This window comes from Lontra canadensis, unplaced genomic scaffold (genome assembly GCF_010015895.1).
Source record: "Lontra canadensis isolate GAN:19392208 unplaced genomic scaffold, GSC_riverotter_1.0 scaffold147, whole genome shotgun sequence".
Taxonomy (NCBI): Eukaryota; Metazoa; Chordata; class Mammalia; order Carnivora; family Mustelidae; genus Lontra; species Lontra canadensis.
In genome coordinates, this window is record NW_022631141.1 from 985,896 (window position 1) to 1,001,650 (window position 15,755).

Sequence of the window (15,755 nt, forward strand, 5' to 3'; positions counted from 1 at the left end):
AGACATTTCTGCAAAGAAGACATCCAGATGGCCAACAGACACATGAAAAAGTGCTCCATATCACTCGGCATCAGGGAAATACAAATCAAAACCACAATGAGATACCACCTCACACCAGTCAGAATGGCTAAAATTAACAAGTCCAGAAATGACAGATGCTGGTGAGGATGCGGAGAAAAGGGAACCCTCCTACACTGTTGGTGGGAATGCAAGCTGGTGCAACCACTCTGGAAAACAGCATGGAGGTTCCTCAAAATGTTGAAAATAGAACTACCCTATGACCCAGCAATTGCACTGCTGGGTATTTACCCTAAAGATACAAACGTAGTGATTAGAAGGGCACGTGCACCCGAATGTTTATAGCAGCAATGTCTACAATAGCCAAACTATGGAAAGAACCTAGATGTCCATCAACAGACGAATGGATAAAGAAGATGTGGTATATATACACAATGGAATATTATGCAGCCATCAAAAGAAATGAAATCTTGCCATTTGCGACGACGTGGATGGAACTAGAGGGTATCATGCTTAGCGAAATAAGTCAATCAGAGAAAGACAACTATCATATGATCTCCCTGATATGAGGGAGAGGAGATGCAACATGGGGGGTTAATGGGGTAGGAGAAGAGTAAATGAAACAAGTTGGGATTGGGAGGGAGACAAACCATAAGTGACTCTTAATCTCACAAAACAAACTGAGGGTTGCTGGGGGGAGGGGGGTTGGGAGAGGGGGGGTGGGGTTATGGACATTGGGGAGGGTATGTGCTATGGTGGGTGCTGTGAAGTGTGTAAACCTGGAGATTCACAGACCTGTACCCCTGGGGAAAAAATAAATATAAGTTTATAAAAAAAAAAAAATTCTCAGAAACCAAGTACTTTCTTTCAAAGTTTTTATTGGATCAAAAGAAAAAAATATACATATATACTTCATTTAAGATTTAGAAAAATCAACACTGATGACAAAATAAATAACATTATCACCATAATTATATAATCCACCTCCATGTTACTTATAGTAAATGTCATTTTCTGGTATATTCTGTTTCTACTCTGAAACAATTGAAATGATACACTTGCTGAAGCATTTAATGGCCACAGAAACTAGTCATTGCTTAATGTTAGTTAAGGCAAAGAAATAATGATCATTTCTCAGTTCTCAGTTGTTCTAAGACCAAGATATTCTGTTGCCCCTCAATAAAGTGCCTGTTTCCAAGCTTAATAGTTGAATCAAGTAAAAGTTGACAATGAGGGTTTTCTTTTCTTTTTATTTTTTTAAAAGATTACTTATTTATTTATTTGACAGACAGAGATCACAAGTAGGCAGAGAGGCAGGCAGAGAGAGAGAGAGAGAGAGGAGGAAGCAGTCTCCCCGCCGAGCAGAGAGCCCAACGTGGGGCTTGATCCCAGGATCCTGGGGTCATGACCTGAGCCAAAGCTAGAGGCTTTAACCCACTGAACCACCCAAGCACCCCGTAATGAGGGTTTTCAAAATAAAAAAATCTTATGTAGTTTTTATAGTCACTGTCTATATGATAGTTTCTCTATAGCCTATAGGCTTTACCTTAAGACACATGTCCCTGTGGTATTACACACACTGGCCACATAGCAAAGATGCAATAAATACTTATTTGACTGAAGGGAACTGACCATCACCAACTACACCATTCCTAACAACCTGACTTGATATTTTGTTTCAGCACTTTGGTGACACGTTGGTATATGACATCATATTCAAATATGTTTGATCCTTGGAAGAAATAGTAGTGTCCTAAAAATGAAAACAAATCGAGTTGTTTAATTCTTCACTTGCATTTCTTTAAAGAAAAAGAAGAAAACACAGATCTGTGCTTTTATGGGTTATCTATAGAAGACCGAATTTTACAGAGCATCTATACTAGACATTTGAGAATGTAGATGCTGGGGGCCTGCGCGGGGTGGGGGGCCTCCGGATATCTGGTTACTGGCCCTCATTTCACCACTAAATACTAAATACCTTCATTAATGTCATCGAGATGATAGTTTCATCTTAAAACTGACTCTGAAGATGTGATTTTGAAAAGCTGCACTCCAGGTGCAGAACTCACCTGGGAGGGAGGAAATTGGGCACGGTGGGGCACAAAGGGGTCTTGATGGAGGAGTAAGAAAGACATGGGGGGGGGTAATAAACCTAAATGCCTCGGCCCAGCTGACCGTTCGCTTTGGCTGACTTTGCCTAAAGATATTCCCAGACACAGACACCAACAGACTCAAGTGTTTCGTATCCCACCCGCAGGCCTAGTCGACGAGGGCCCATGCAGGGTGGGAGGGGCTGCAAGGAAGGTCAAAGATGCGAGGTGTAAAAAAAAACGCGAGCCCAGCTTGCCTGAGTCTTGCCACTCGCCCGCCTGCATACGCCACCCGCCCTGATGCTATCCGACATTCCAGAAACTAAGGCTCGCTCAGGGGCTGACAATCATACGCTCCCACCCGCTAATCCACACTAGAAACCAAGGGTTTGTGCTGTGTCACTCAACCTGCAGCCCGCCTGCGCTACACCAAGCAGGCTATGAATTTTCCCTCTGCAGCCCTACAGCGAACCACAGGGTCCTGCTCTTTTCCTATTTGAATCCCTGTTCTCTGACCTTGAAGTCTTTATCATCATCCGTGTTTTAAAAAGGGATTTTCAGTATCTTCATGGCTTCCCGATCTACTTACTGTTGTAATAGTAGACGGCATCGATTGTGGGTCCAAGTCCTAGAAAGTAGTCGGTAATCAGTTTGGGATAACCAGGGTCCATGAGTCGCCTCCTCTCATTGTACCTGAGCGAGGAAATCATCAGTAAGCCTCCGTTTGAAACACGGATCTTGTGGTGAAGAGCTCGGCATTTCCTGACACGACCACAAAACCCACTCAGTCTCCTTTGAGAGGCTTCTCTTTGCACCGATAAGAAAACCAGGGACCGAATTAGCTCACTGACTGATTCCAAGCCCCTACAGGGCTCAGACCCTCAGACTTCTGGTCAGGAACTTTCCCCAGTCCACACAACGCCTCTGCCAGGGCCTGGTCCGGCTTTAGGAAGCCTGATGGTCCCATTCCCTGTAGGTGAGGACCTTGTGGGATTCACTGCCCCTCACAAGACGGTCTCCTCATTTGTCTCCTTGGGTCCAGTGGTTATAAAAAGGAATCTGGAAAGCCACAGCCCCTGAACGGACTGTGTGAACACTGGGTCTCGTCTGTCTGTGCCCTGCTCCCCAGTGTGCTTCCCACTGTGACTCGCGACGTGACATTTTATTGAAAGCGCCATCTCAAACCAGAATCCCGAAGTGCAGGGAAGAGAACTAGGGTGACAATAGCTAGTCTGGATCTGCGTCCTGCTCATTCCCCTCCTGGGAAGGCCGAGGCTCCTCGGGAGTTTACACAGAAAGACCACCTACCGAACACCCCATTCCCTGCCGGTTTCAGGAATGTGAGGAGTCACGTTACCAGTCAACCAAGCTCACCTCCAGTATTGGTTACCTACAAAGAAGTAGGTCTTATACAGAAGTGGGTTAAAAACAGCTGCATCAATTTTTTTCACAAAGTCAGGAAAGCCCAAAGAATGTATGTTCCTGGGGTAGCGCGGCTGTGCTCTCAAATTGCTAATTAACCAGTACTTATCATCTGTGAAGAGAAAGAGAAAAGATCCGCTAGACGCATACTGAAAGGGTAACAGAAACACTGACTCGGTACGGGCGACACCACTCTTCACCACAGTTCCGAAACGCGCTGCTCCTTGCTCTCCAACGTGCTTTGTCTCCTACGGTTCTATAGCTTTTCCACAAGGATTATGATCTTACATTTGACAAACTTCTCTTGAAATTTTTACATATGACTTAGGTATGTAAGCTCTTTTTAGCTCATAGTTCAGACTCACCATGAATTAAGTCTACAGTGCTTTTTTCTATGTTTATAAAAATTAGTAGTATTTCCTTCATTTATTCTCTTCCTTGAAGTAGGCTCAGTAGCAAATGAAACATTAGAGTTACCTTTAAAAAGAAAAACTTGATTTCTGGGTCCAACTTCATAAGCAGCTTGAATGCCAGATGGTAAGGTCGGCCACAGAGAAGAAATGAAACTAACGTTGCTCATTGGACTCTCAGGGTACCTCCACCAGAAGAATCTGATGAAAGACATTTAACACATGTTAAAAATCACGATAGACTCAAGAAGCATGAAATGGTCGCTGGGAAGGACCTGTGAAATGACTTAATGGGTTTTTTCCCCCAATATCCTCATGTTCTGTTCCAGGATGTCTTGATAGGAGCACCACAAGGAATGAACTCAATTAATTCTTTTATAATAACAATAATGTTAACAGTGGTAACTGAACATAATAAAAAAACACAAAAAATAATAACAATAATTTAATGGTCAAGTCACCTTATGAAAATCCCCTGATATTTGAAATCAAGGAATATAGGTTTTAGTCTGCATCCACAATTCCCTTACCAGTTTTGTAATCTAAAAGAACCTATTTATCCCAAATGTCTCAGTTTTTGAATCTCAAGAATGAAGAATAATGAGACTAGAGATCAATGACAAGAAGAAAACTGGAAAAAAAACTCTATAAATGTAGAGACTGAATAATGTGCTACTAAACAGCCAACGAAAAAATGAAGAAATCAAAAAAGAAATAAAAAAATACCTTGGGGCAAGTAAAAATGAAAACACAACGTTCTGAAATCTTGGGGATGCAGCAAAAAGTTCTAAGAGGAAAGTTCATATTGATGCAGGCCTACTTCAAAAAAAACAAGAGAAATTTCAGATAAATATTCTTTATTTTAAAAAGATTTTATCTATCTGAGAGAGAGAGAGCTCAAGCAGGGGGAGAGGCAGAAGGAGAGGGAGAAGCAGAATCCCTGCTCTATCCCAGGACTCTAGGATCATGACCCTAGGATCTAACTGAGCCATGCAGGCGTCCCTAAAATAAATAATCTAACCCTACACCTGAGGGAACTAGAAAAAGAACAAACAAAGGCCAAAGTTAGTTATAAAAAAGGAAATAATAACGTTTGGAGTGGAAATAAATGAAATAAAGACTAAAAACATTTTCAAGATCAATGAAACTAAGAGCTTATTCTTTCAAAAGATAAATAGAATTGGTAAGCCTTTTGCAGACTCATCAAGAAAAAAGAGGACTCGAATAAGTAAATTCAGCAATGGAAGAGCAGTTACAACGGATTCCACAGAAATACATAAAAGACTACTATTAACAATTATATGTGAACAAACTGGGTAACCAAAAAATGGATATAAATTCCCAGAAATATACAATTTTCCAAGACTGAATCAGAAAGAAATAGAAAATTTGAATAGACCCATTACTAAAATGAAATTGAATCAGTAATCAAAAACTACCAATAATAAAAAATTCAGAACCAAGCAGTTTCACAGGTGAATTCTACCAAATAATTAAAGAAGACTTAAAATACTCCAAATTATTCAAAAGAAGAAGAAGAAGAAAGATTATTCCCAAACTCATTGTACAAGACCACCACTACCCTGACACCAAAGCCAGACAAAGATACTGCCAAAAAAACCCCCACAAAATTACAGGCCAACATCCCTTTTGGACATGAATGCAAAAATATTCAGCAAAATATTAGCAAACCAAATTCAACAACACATCAAAAGGGTTATATACCACTACCAAGTGGGATTCATTCCAGGGATGCAAGGATGGTTCAATATTCACAAATCATGGCAATGTACCACATTAACAAAATGGGGGATAAAAATCATGATCATTTTAATAGGTGCAGAAACAGAATTTGACAAAATTTAACATCCCTTCATGACAAAAACTCTCAACAAAATGATTACAGAGGGACCACACTTCAACATAATAAAGGCCATGTATGGCAGACCCACAGCTAAGCTCATACTCAGTGGTGAACAGTGGAGTTTTTCCTTTTAGACCAAGAACAAGACAAGGAGTCCACTCTTGCCCCTTTTAGGCAAGTGTAGCAGCAGAAGTGCTAGCCACAGAAACTCAGCGAGGAAGGGGTAAGAGGTGCAAGCTGGAAAGGAAGTGCCGTTTTTTGCAGATGACGTGGTACCATCATCAGAAAACCCTCAAGACGGCACCAAAAAAGTAGCAGAACTAATAAGTGAGCTAACTCAGTAAAGATGCAGGATATAAAATCAACACTCAAAATCTGTTGCATTTCTATATATTAATAACAAACTATCCAAAGAAATTAATGAAATAATCCCATTTACAACTGCATCAAAATGAATGAAATACCTAGGAACGAATTTTATCACGGAGGTGAAAGATCTGGACTTTGAAAACTATAAGACACCGATGAAAGAAACTGAAAAGGACACAAACAAATGGACATACATACACCGTGCTCCAGGACTGCGAGAAGCGATATTGTTAAAATGTCTACACTATCCAAAGTGATTTACAGATCCAGTGCAACCCTATCCAATACCAACAGGATTTCTCACAGAACTAGAACAAAGGGTCCTAAAACCTGTACGGAACCACAAAAGATACCAAACAGCCAAAGCAATCTTGAGAAAGAACAGAGCTGGAGGTAACGCGCTCCCAGATTTCAGGCTACACAACCCAGCTAAACTGATCAGAACACGACGGCATCAGCAGAACAGCAGCCATGCAGATCAACAGAACAGAGTAAGGAGCCCAGAAACAAACCCACACTTATATGGTCAATTAATTTATGACAGAGGAGCCGAGAACAGGGAAAAGACAGTCTCGCCAACAAATGGTGCTGGGAACACTGGACAGCCACATGCAGGGGAATGAAACTGCACCAGCTCCTCACACCACACACAGAAACAGACTCCAGACGGATGGAAGATTTAAATGCAGAAACTGGAAACCTTCACACTTCTAGAAGAAAACAGAGGCCATGAGCTCTTTGACATTGGCTTTAGAAATTTCTTTTTTCTTCTTTTTCTTTCTTTCTTTTTTTGGATCCATCCCCTCAGCAAGGACAACAAAAGCAAAAATAAGTGGGACTACATCAAACTAAAAAGCTTTTGGACTTTTGTACAGCAAAGGAAACCATTAACACTTTGAGAAGGTAAACAACCTAATAGGACAGGGTATTTGCAAGGGACATACCCAAAATATATAAGGAACTCAACTCAATTTTTTTTTTTAATTAAGCAATCTGATTTTAAAAAACCGACAAACCGCATGGATATCCTTCCAGAGAAGACGTGCAGACAGCCGACGGGTACCTGCAAAGATGCTCAAAACCACAGTGAGATGTCATCTGACACCTGTCAGAGTTCTCGGATCAGACAGGAAAGAGTGAGCGTCAGCACGGATGCGGAGAGAAGGGAACCCTGTGCCCTCGGCGGGAATGCAAACTGGTGCGGCCACTGTGGAAAACAGTCTGGAGGTTCCTCAAAAAATTAACTATAGAAACACCATACGATCCAACAATTCCACTTCCAGGAACTTATCCAGAGCAAACAAACCCTAATTAGGAAAGACAGAGGCAGCCCCACGCTCACAGCAACGGCCAAGATACGGAAGCGACGTAAATTCCACTGGCAGATGAATGGCTGAGGAAGATGCCACACGCGAGGAGTGTCAGCCGTAGAAAAGAATGAAATCCTGCCGTCAGCGACAGTGTGGCTGGACCTAGAGCACGCGCTAAATGAAATACGTCAGAGAAACATCACACGATTTCACTTAAATGTGGAATCTAAACAAAACAAAACACATGAACAAACAAAACAGAAAAAGACTCACAGAGAACAAAACGATGGTTGCCCGGGGGGAGGGGATGAGGAGGGGCAAACCTCAGTCCTGTAGTAAGACACAGGCATGAAATGTACGGCTCAGGGAACAGAGTCAGTGACGCTGTAACAACTCCACATGGGGAGGAGGAAACCAGACCACTTTGTAACACGTACGTGGTCACCCAACTACTGTGTTGCGCGCCTGACACGAACACAACAGAGTGCGCCAATTAGTCCTCAGTCTAAGAAATGGAGACTATTGTCCCACCACCCAAATTCTAATGTTCGCCACACCCCACCCCTCCAATACCTGCTGCAATCTGTGCTCTAATTATCCTGGAATTCCCTTCTCCATAATCAAGAGTCAGGACTTTTAAATTGGTGCTGTCCCGATTTTAGTCCTAGACGTAACCATTTTGACTGTGATTCAAGTGGTCCAGCTTCACGTCTTACCTTGTCTTTCCTCACCCCATATTCCTTCTGCAAATCCATTTTTTACCCATCAGTCTTCTCGTTAAACACAAGTATGATCACACCACTCTCTCCCTTCAAAGCCACGAGGCTGTCTACTTCCTACAGAACCGAGTCCACGTCCCTCCTCAACTGTCCTCTACTTCCTTCTCCATCATTTTGCGCCATTCTCTGACAGAACGTTCTAGCAATCCAAGGACATAGCCTTTAATGTTGGTCAGATATGAAGATGTTTTTACCTGTCTTTAAAGTAAAAGATTTTATTTCCCATTGTAGTGACAGCATCAAAACTCAAGCTGGGGTCGCAGGTGGGTGTTTGTCTACCGTCAGGATCTGATGAGGGTTGGCGCCTTTCTGGACGTCCTGAAAATACATTTCAAGGAGCATTAGGGGAAAAAAATCTGCATTTTAGCTACGAAGAGGAAGAGCTATTCTTCCTAAAACATTAATTTCCTGGATGAAAAAATGCATAAAAATCCATATATGCGTCCTCCGACATTCACAGGAAGCAGACGATAAAGATCTTTCCGCCTTGGTTTTCCTGTTCCAGGCCAATCGTTTGTCTGCGTGCCTTCTCCAAAGATGACACTGTGGTGGATGGAAAGATCTAACCTGAGGCCCGAGACTCAGATTCTGTTCCTGCCATGGGCATGAGCACAGGAGGTTTCCTGTGCTTTTCCACAAAACTCAGGTAACGCGTGGGCTACTTCCCTCACAGGGTTTTCACAGGGCTCCAGACAGAAGACAGAGGTGAACCTTTTATGCAAATGCAGATACTATGACATTATTCATAAGAGTGTCTTTGTAAGGCAAAATGGTAAAGAAAGTCAACTCACCATAGAGATACTGAATACCACGTATGTCGTCAGCAGCGAGGCGAAAGGTGTTGGGGTCAACGTAACTGTAAGTTGGGAACATGATGGCGTTTCGATCATTGGAATGGCTAAGACCCAAGGAATGGCCAAGCTCATGAACAGCAACGAGGAACAAGTTTGTGCCTGAGAGGAAACCAACCGGAAGGGGGGAAAGAGCCGTGAAATATGTCTGTGTCCGAGGACAATGACACACCTGCACTCTGGCATGAGGAGAAGGGACACATTTGGGAAGACTTGACTTATCTCCTTTCCCTCTGACCCAAGGCTTTTCAATGTCGTCACAGCTGACAGTGTAGGCCAGATCATTCCTTGTGCTTATGGCTGTCCTCTGTGTCACAGGTGTTTAGAAAACTCTGGGCTCAACATGTAAATTCAAGTAAATCCCTTCCAGTTTGGACAACCCAAAATGTCTCCACATGTGTCAAATGTCCCAACCTATTACAATTTGACCTAAACCTGGATTTCTCCTATTTTCAATCCCACAAGGCTTTGCACAAAAGACCACCATCAGCCCTTATCTCAGATCATGGGTTTCTGCATGTGCTCTGTTTCCTACTAGATTGTGCGCTCTTCTGGGTTGGGACTGTCCTCTTTGTCTCTGTATCCACACAGCTCCTCAATCACCCAATGCCATGACAGAAACAGCAACCACTGAGGGAACTGTTCATTTAATTACTGGGTCAAAATTAGGCTGAGAGTGAGCATTCAAAGTTATAATTTTCACAAATAATTTAGCTTTTTGAAAGGACAAAATTGTGCCAAATAAAAACAAAGCAACATGGACAGGTGGGAAGTACACCCTGGGTCAAAATAAGTGAACCAGGAAATGTGTGCTCTGCCCCAGCTTTTCCACGAGCTGGCTGCTAACCATCTCCTACTCTGAATTTCCTCTTTCTGTAAAGATCTGTACTATGTTATTTTTCCTAAAATCCTTTAGAATTCTAAAACATTTCATGAGGTTAACCAACCCAAGTCCATCACATCAGATGAAAAGATTATATACCCAAAGTAACCTTGGATGAAATGTAAGCAAATTTAACCTGATCAATGAGGCTTTGAAGCTCAACGAGGACCTAATTCTGCATCAGTTGTCTTTTGACAATATAAAACTCCTCTTCTCAATCAAGAATTTGATAAACCTTGGGTCATGGGTCAGACTAAAACAAGGAGCCTTTCTGGTCTATGGAAACAGCCCTGTCTGGGGCCATTTCAGCCAGAGAGAGGGGGTCTCCACAGAGCCCATTCTTGAAGACTTTCTCACCATTTACTTTCCATAGTAAATGGAAAGTAATATAATCATATTATATGATATGATATATGATAGAAACAAGTTCAAAGAGATAGACACATAAAGGTGTTTCCAGGGCCTTCCAGCAATCAGTGCTGCTAACAGTCTCTGACTCACCGTCATATAATCTAGAATCAGTCAGTCATATAATTGAGAATTTCCCCTAGAAACATTAGGAAGGATTGTGATGGGAGGGTGAGAATTTTCCAGTGGGAGGTGATTCCTCCAAACAGGGGAGGCTGGTTACCCTCTCCCCCAAATGTCGGAGAGGGCTGGTTAATTACAGCGTCCTCTGTAAATACACACAAGGCATCATTGAACAATTGCTGGGGGTTCTGTAATTCCTATCCCGGAACCTCGAAGACCAGGTGACCACATAACTTGGTGTTTTGATACAGGGATTTCTAAATTTTCTACAACATAACTCTATCTTTCTGTGTCACTATAAATCAAAGAAATGGTCGGCATATAATGGACCACGCAGATGGCCGCCTACCCTAGGAGGTCTGCTACACCCAGAACCTGCATCTGTGTTGGCTCAAGTTGATGGACTGCCCCACCAAAAACGGACCACCTCAATCAGTTTTTACCTTTCTAAACTGTGGCTTTTAAGGTTCCTGAATTCACACAAATGAACTAGCTATGCCTCAGATTCTTAAAACTGATCTTTAAGATAATGTAGTCCAATATCCTCAATTTATAGAGGATGAAATTGAGACAAAGTGTTACATTTTACTTAGTGACACAATTATAATCAGAATGAGTTTTTCTACCCTATAATCATTTCTCAGAATGAAGACTTTCAAAATTGGGAGATAATTTAGAATTTGTAAAGGGTTTGTCATGTGTGGTTTTGCTTTTTTCTGTTTTCTGTTTTGTTTTGTTTTGCGTTTTTTGCTTACCTTTGTAGCTTTTAGTCCAGATTTCAGCCTCATCAAAATGTGCGTCTCCCCCAATCCCCAGTCCAGGTCCGAAAGCATGGGCTATGACCCCACCTCTGCCATCAAAAGGGCTGTAGTCTCCATGAGCTTTTGGAAAGGAAAGAAAATTAGTCCTTCTTTACAGGTTCTAGGTCATGCCAATGACACAGATGAAGTAAGTCCACATTCTTTACCTCCGGATGCAAAAAGTATCATAATGTCTGCCTCTCCTGAATTAATCTTTCTGAATTTCAGGGGGGTCACATCACTCCACACTTGAAAAGCCTTCTGGATGGCAAAGTCGACATCTGCAGGCCGCATGTCAGGAGTGTAATTATTGATTCTTCACCAGCAAAACAAAGAGAGAGAGAGAGAAACCATGTGTTAATTCTGTCTCATTGTGACACTTCGTTTTTGCCTGCACTGGCAGAGAAAGAATCGTTTCGCAAATCAATAGTCCAGGTAACAAAAACCTGCATCATTAGCTACAAAAACGTGTATCCCTGGACAGCTTCTTCCTTAACCAGAATCTAACTGGATTTCTTCTCATTCGTGATTGATGGGTTTTCTTTGTGGAGGACTGACGTTCACGGAAGCGTATGCCTTTTACCCTCACTCCCCAGCCTCTTCATTTCTCTGTCTTTCCTGTCCTATAAAATGTTCTCTTGTCTCTTGTTTGTTAGAGATCTAGCTTCATTCTCCTTTTATCTGCAACCTTTCTACTCTGCTCTGGACTGACAAACAACTCCTCCTTGAGTGGACAATTCCCCCCTTCCAGAAAGAATGAATTTTCATGCAGGGACAGCGCTGGAAGAGGAGGCTTCTTATCTACCTCCAGACTTAGGGCTTTATTGAAACGGTTCAGGTTTCTGGAGGTGGGACCTAAGGGAAGGCAGAAAAGCACACAGCTACCGTGTTACCTGTAGGTAATTAAACGTTTCCTCCACACTGGTCTCCCCGGCATCGTCCTGAAATGATGGACATCGGGCACCCCGCATCGGGGCGTGTGCATCATGTCTAGGGTAGATGGGTCCAGTTTCCCAGTCACTTTCAGTCCCAAGAACTGTTGCATTTCCTGAATTTTATCCTCCATGAAGTCCCTGCTGACTTTCATTTTTGTCGTTGGAAGTCTGTCCATCACGAGACCATAAAAGTTTTCCAGGTACCACTGGAAAAAATACATTGAGTTGGACATTGTCACTCATGCAAGGGCTTCTGATGGAGCTCAGCGTGGCTGACACAGCTGCAGCTTGGTGCTTCTGAAACAGGCTCCAGACAATTCATCATCATGAGAAAAAATCCTAGTTCTTGGTGTTGTCACTGTGAGTCAGAGACTGTTAGCAGCACTGATTGCTGGAAGGCCCTGGAAACACCTTTATGTGTCTATCTCTTTGAACTTGTTTCTATTCTTTAAAATCTGTTCCAGCATCTGGCCCATCACAGCATCAGGTAAGCAGCAAAACCTTTACTGTCAGGATGCACAAACTATTGATTTAAGTTGGGATGAAATTTTCCTGCTTAAAAATCCAAAACTCGGGGTACCTGGGTGGCTCAGTGGGTTAAAGCCTCTGCCTTCGGCTCAGGTCATGATCCCAGGGTCCTGGGATTGAGCCCCGCATCGGGCTCTCTGCTCAGCGGGGAGCCTGCTTCCCCCTCTCTCTCTGCCTGCCTCTCTGCCTACTTGTGATCTCTGTCTGTCAAATAAATAAATAAAATCTTAAAAAAAAAATCCAAAGCTGAACACAATGGGCAACTACGGCAAATGCAAAGTTAAAAGAATCTTAGAGAACAGGGAGATCATCCGGACTCATGTAATTAGTGAAATGAAACAAATGGAAAAAAACCCTATTTTTAAAACAGGCTCATGAAGAAATATCTGGGATGCCAGAAAGTAAAAAGTATTCTTGAATCATCGTGGCAGGCTGCAGTGGTTACATAATCAAGCCGTTGCTCAAATCTCAGATCATTAAATGGCATTAACTGATTATTATAAAATACTGAGCAGAGGTTGAACTCTAATTTAACTCTCCTTGGCCAAACTTATTTAGTAAAAGCTTTTTAGTAAAAGGAACAAATTCATCCACCAATTTTATAACACTGTTTCCAATACTTTTCCTACATTAATCTTTGCCAAAGAAAAATACAGTGTTAATTGAAACCTCCTAAGCCGGTTTTCAACTAGTACTTTTCAAGATAGAACTGGTTAAATGCCACAATTTAAAAAAAAATATTTAATTAATTTATTTGAGAGAGAGAGAAATAGCATGTGTGTGTGTGTGTGTGTGTGTGTGTAGAGAGAGAGAGAGAGAGAGAAGGTGAGAGCAAAAGTGGAGGGAGAGGGAGAAGCAGGCGCCCCAAGCAGGAAGCCCAAGCCCAACTTGGGACTTGACCCCAGGACCCTGAGATCATGACCTGAGCCGAAGGCAGACGCTTCACCAACTGAACTACCCAGGTGCTCTCAGTGCAACAAGTTTAGAGACAAACCAGGCTGGATCAACACTTGAGCGTCAGTACTTACCTGAGCATATGTCACGTTATTTTCAGAACTGGAAGCGTTAGCCTGTGGAGCCGTTCCGGAAGCGGAGACCTAGGAGACAGGGTCAATGGGAGAGTTTCAGACCACTCCTCTCCTCCTTTCCTCGTTGGCAGAGAAAACTAGAGTGCTAAAAGCAAGTCGTCTCCTAAACTAGTTTTCAAGTAGTACTTTTCAAGATAAAACAAGTTCATGCAATACATTTTGAAGGTAAAAATCAGGCTGGGTCAATACTTACTTGAGCCAACAGCCCACCATCTTCTTTAGAGCCTGCAGACTTGGTCAGGGGAACCGTCCCCGAAGCAGTGACCAGCACGGTCAACACCAACAGAAGAAACTTCATTCTAAGCTTGTGAATGGCTCAACCCAGCTTACCCGGTTCCTTCTCAGCACAAAGTTCCCCAAATGCCCAGACTTATATAGCCCTTAGGCCGTGTTCTGTGAATATGAAATCCTTCGAGTGACTCACGGTTGATATCATCCCTTGACTTACCTCAAAAACACGGAAACACAAGCACAGATCCTTCTCTGAAAGGACCAACAACGGGTCACTTAGCACCAAACTCAAAACTCGGACAACTCAGATATATTCCCCCACAAATAAGCCTGCCAAAACAGTGTCTTAGGAGCAACACTGCACACCTGAAATGTTACAATAACTTACAGATGTAGGTTTAGAAAGTTCAGCATCTGAATTTTTACTGTAATGATTTTCTTATACTTTCTATAGGTGAAAGAGGCTTTTAAAGGAACAAAAGGTAGAAAGTCAGATGAATAAAACCCTTTTGCTGGAATAGAAGAATCCTCTCCAAGCTGAATCTAGCTCCTTCTCGGCCTGGCTTCCTCTGGCCTTGACCTGGTTGCCCGGTTCACTCAGGATCTGCCCGTCAGTCGGTAGAGAAGCCTCGGAGACGGCGACAGCGGAGAATCCAGGCAGAAACTGTGCAGGCAGATGTGGGAGCCGTGGGGCTGCCTCCCTGTTCTGCGCGGGTGGCCTGGAGGCGGAGGAGCCCCGGAGTGGTGGGTTACAATTCCGTCACGGCTGTGACCCCCCTCCCAGGCTGCTCCCCACATTTCCCCGAGGCAGGTGCTCCAGGCAGACCAGGGGCACCGGCAGCAGCACGGTGGCTGACTTCCCACCCGAAGCTCAGCCCTTGTCAGGCTCTGCGATCTGAGCCCTAGACCTTCAGACATCTCATTAGAAAATGAGCGTAATGACCTTTGCCTCCTTAAGCTTTTGCGACGCTGAGAAGAGAGGGCGTGTTATGAACGCGGGCGTGTTCTGCACATGCTCCTGGGTATTCACTCCTTCTTCTGGGCCTGAAAGGAGACCGAGGCTGTACGATCTGGGAGGCGACGAGCACATAGAGGTGGTGTTAAGGTAATTCTGCCAGACACCCATCTTGACTCAAGAACCGTGAGAGGAGCGTGGTGGTTTGGCTAGAAAGCTGGAGAAGACGGGATTGATCAGAAAGTCAGGGACCAGCAGGAACGGCGCTCTGTGAGGGCGGGCTCCATCCGCCTTGTCCACCACCCTGTTTCTGAGCCAAAAACTGCCGTGACGTTGGTAGGCGCTCGAGAAATACGCACGGATGATGTCTGTTGGAGAAGAGGGCCTAGCGCTGGTCAGTAGTAAGCTTTCTTGCCACACAGAAGGCGTGCTCCTAAACCACACCGAAGCAGCCAAGAACCGGTCTTACTCCCAGCAGGAACCGGTCTGGTTCAGGGAAGACTTTCAGGAAGTCTAGAAAGTGACGGATGTCAGATACAAGGCAAAAGCTGCCCAAGATACGAAGGAAGGAGGAAAACGTCCTCCCTGGAAGGTGTCTAAAAAAACCAGAAACAAAACTATACCTCAGTTTTAATGGCCACAGGTCTTGGCTTGCCAAATAGCCCCTCGTGGGCTGAATATGGGGGAGACG

At 43.4% G+C, this 15,755-nt stretch overlaps 1 protein-coding gene across 1 annotated transcript; it reads right to left on the reverse strand.

The window, feature by feature from the left end:
* Positions 1–1,551: 1,551 nt before the first annotated feature.
* MMP12 (matrix metallopeptidase 12) lies at positions 1,552–14,243 on the reverse strand. Its single transcript, XM_032844080.1, has 11 exons — positions 14,072–14,243; positions 13,819–13,887; positions 12,221–12,468; positions 11,495–11,643; positions 11,283–11,408; positions 9,054–9,215; positions 8,457–8,580; positions 4,008–4,141; positions 3,483–3,642; positions 2,698–2,801; positions 1,552–1,771 (listed from the first exon to the last, which is right to left on the reverse strand). The coding sequence occupies exons 1-11, from the start codon at positions 14,174–14,176 to the stop codon at positions 1,671–1,673; spliced, it is 1,482 nt and encodes a 493-aa protein (XP_032699971.1). The 5' UTR covers positions 14,177–14,243; the 3' UTR covers positions 1,552–1,670.
* Between the last annotated feature and the right edge of the window lie 1,512 nt (positions 14,244–15,755).

Bases quoted from the DNA above. Each gene is read 5' to 3' on its own strand.
- MMP12 (XM_032844080.1), bottom strand. From the start codon at position 14,176: ATGAAGTTTCTTCTGTTGGTGTTGACCGTGCTGGTCACTGCTTCGGGG. The intron at 11,409-11,494 runs GTAAAGAATGTG...CCTTTCCAAAAG, and splicing joins GATACTTTTTGCATCCGGAG to CTCATGGAGACTACAGCCCT. The intron at 2,802-3,482 runs GTGAGCTTGGTT...TTCCTCGCTCAG, and splicing joins GTAGGTAACCAATACTGGAG to GTACAATGAGAGGAGGCGAC.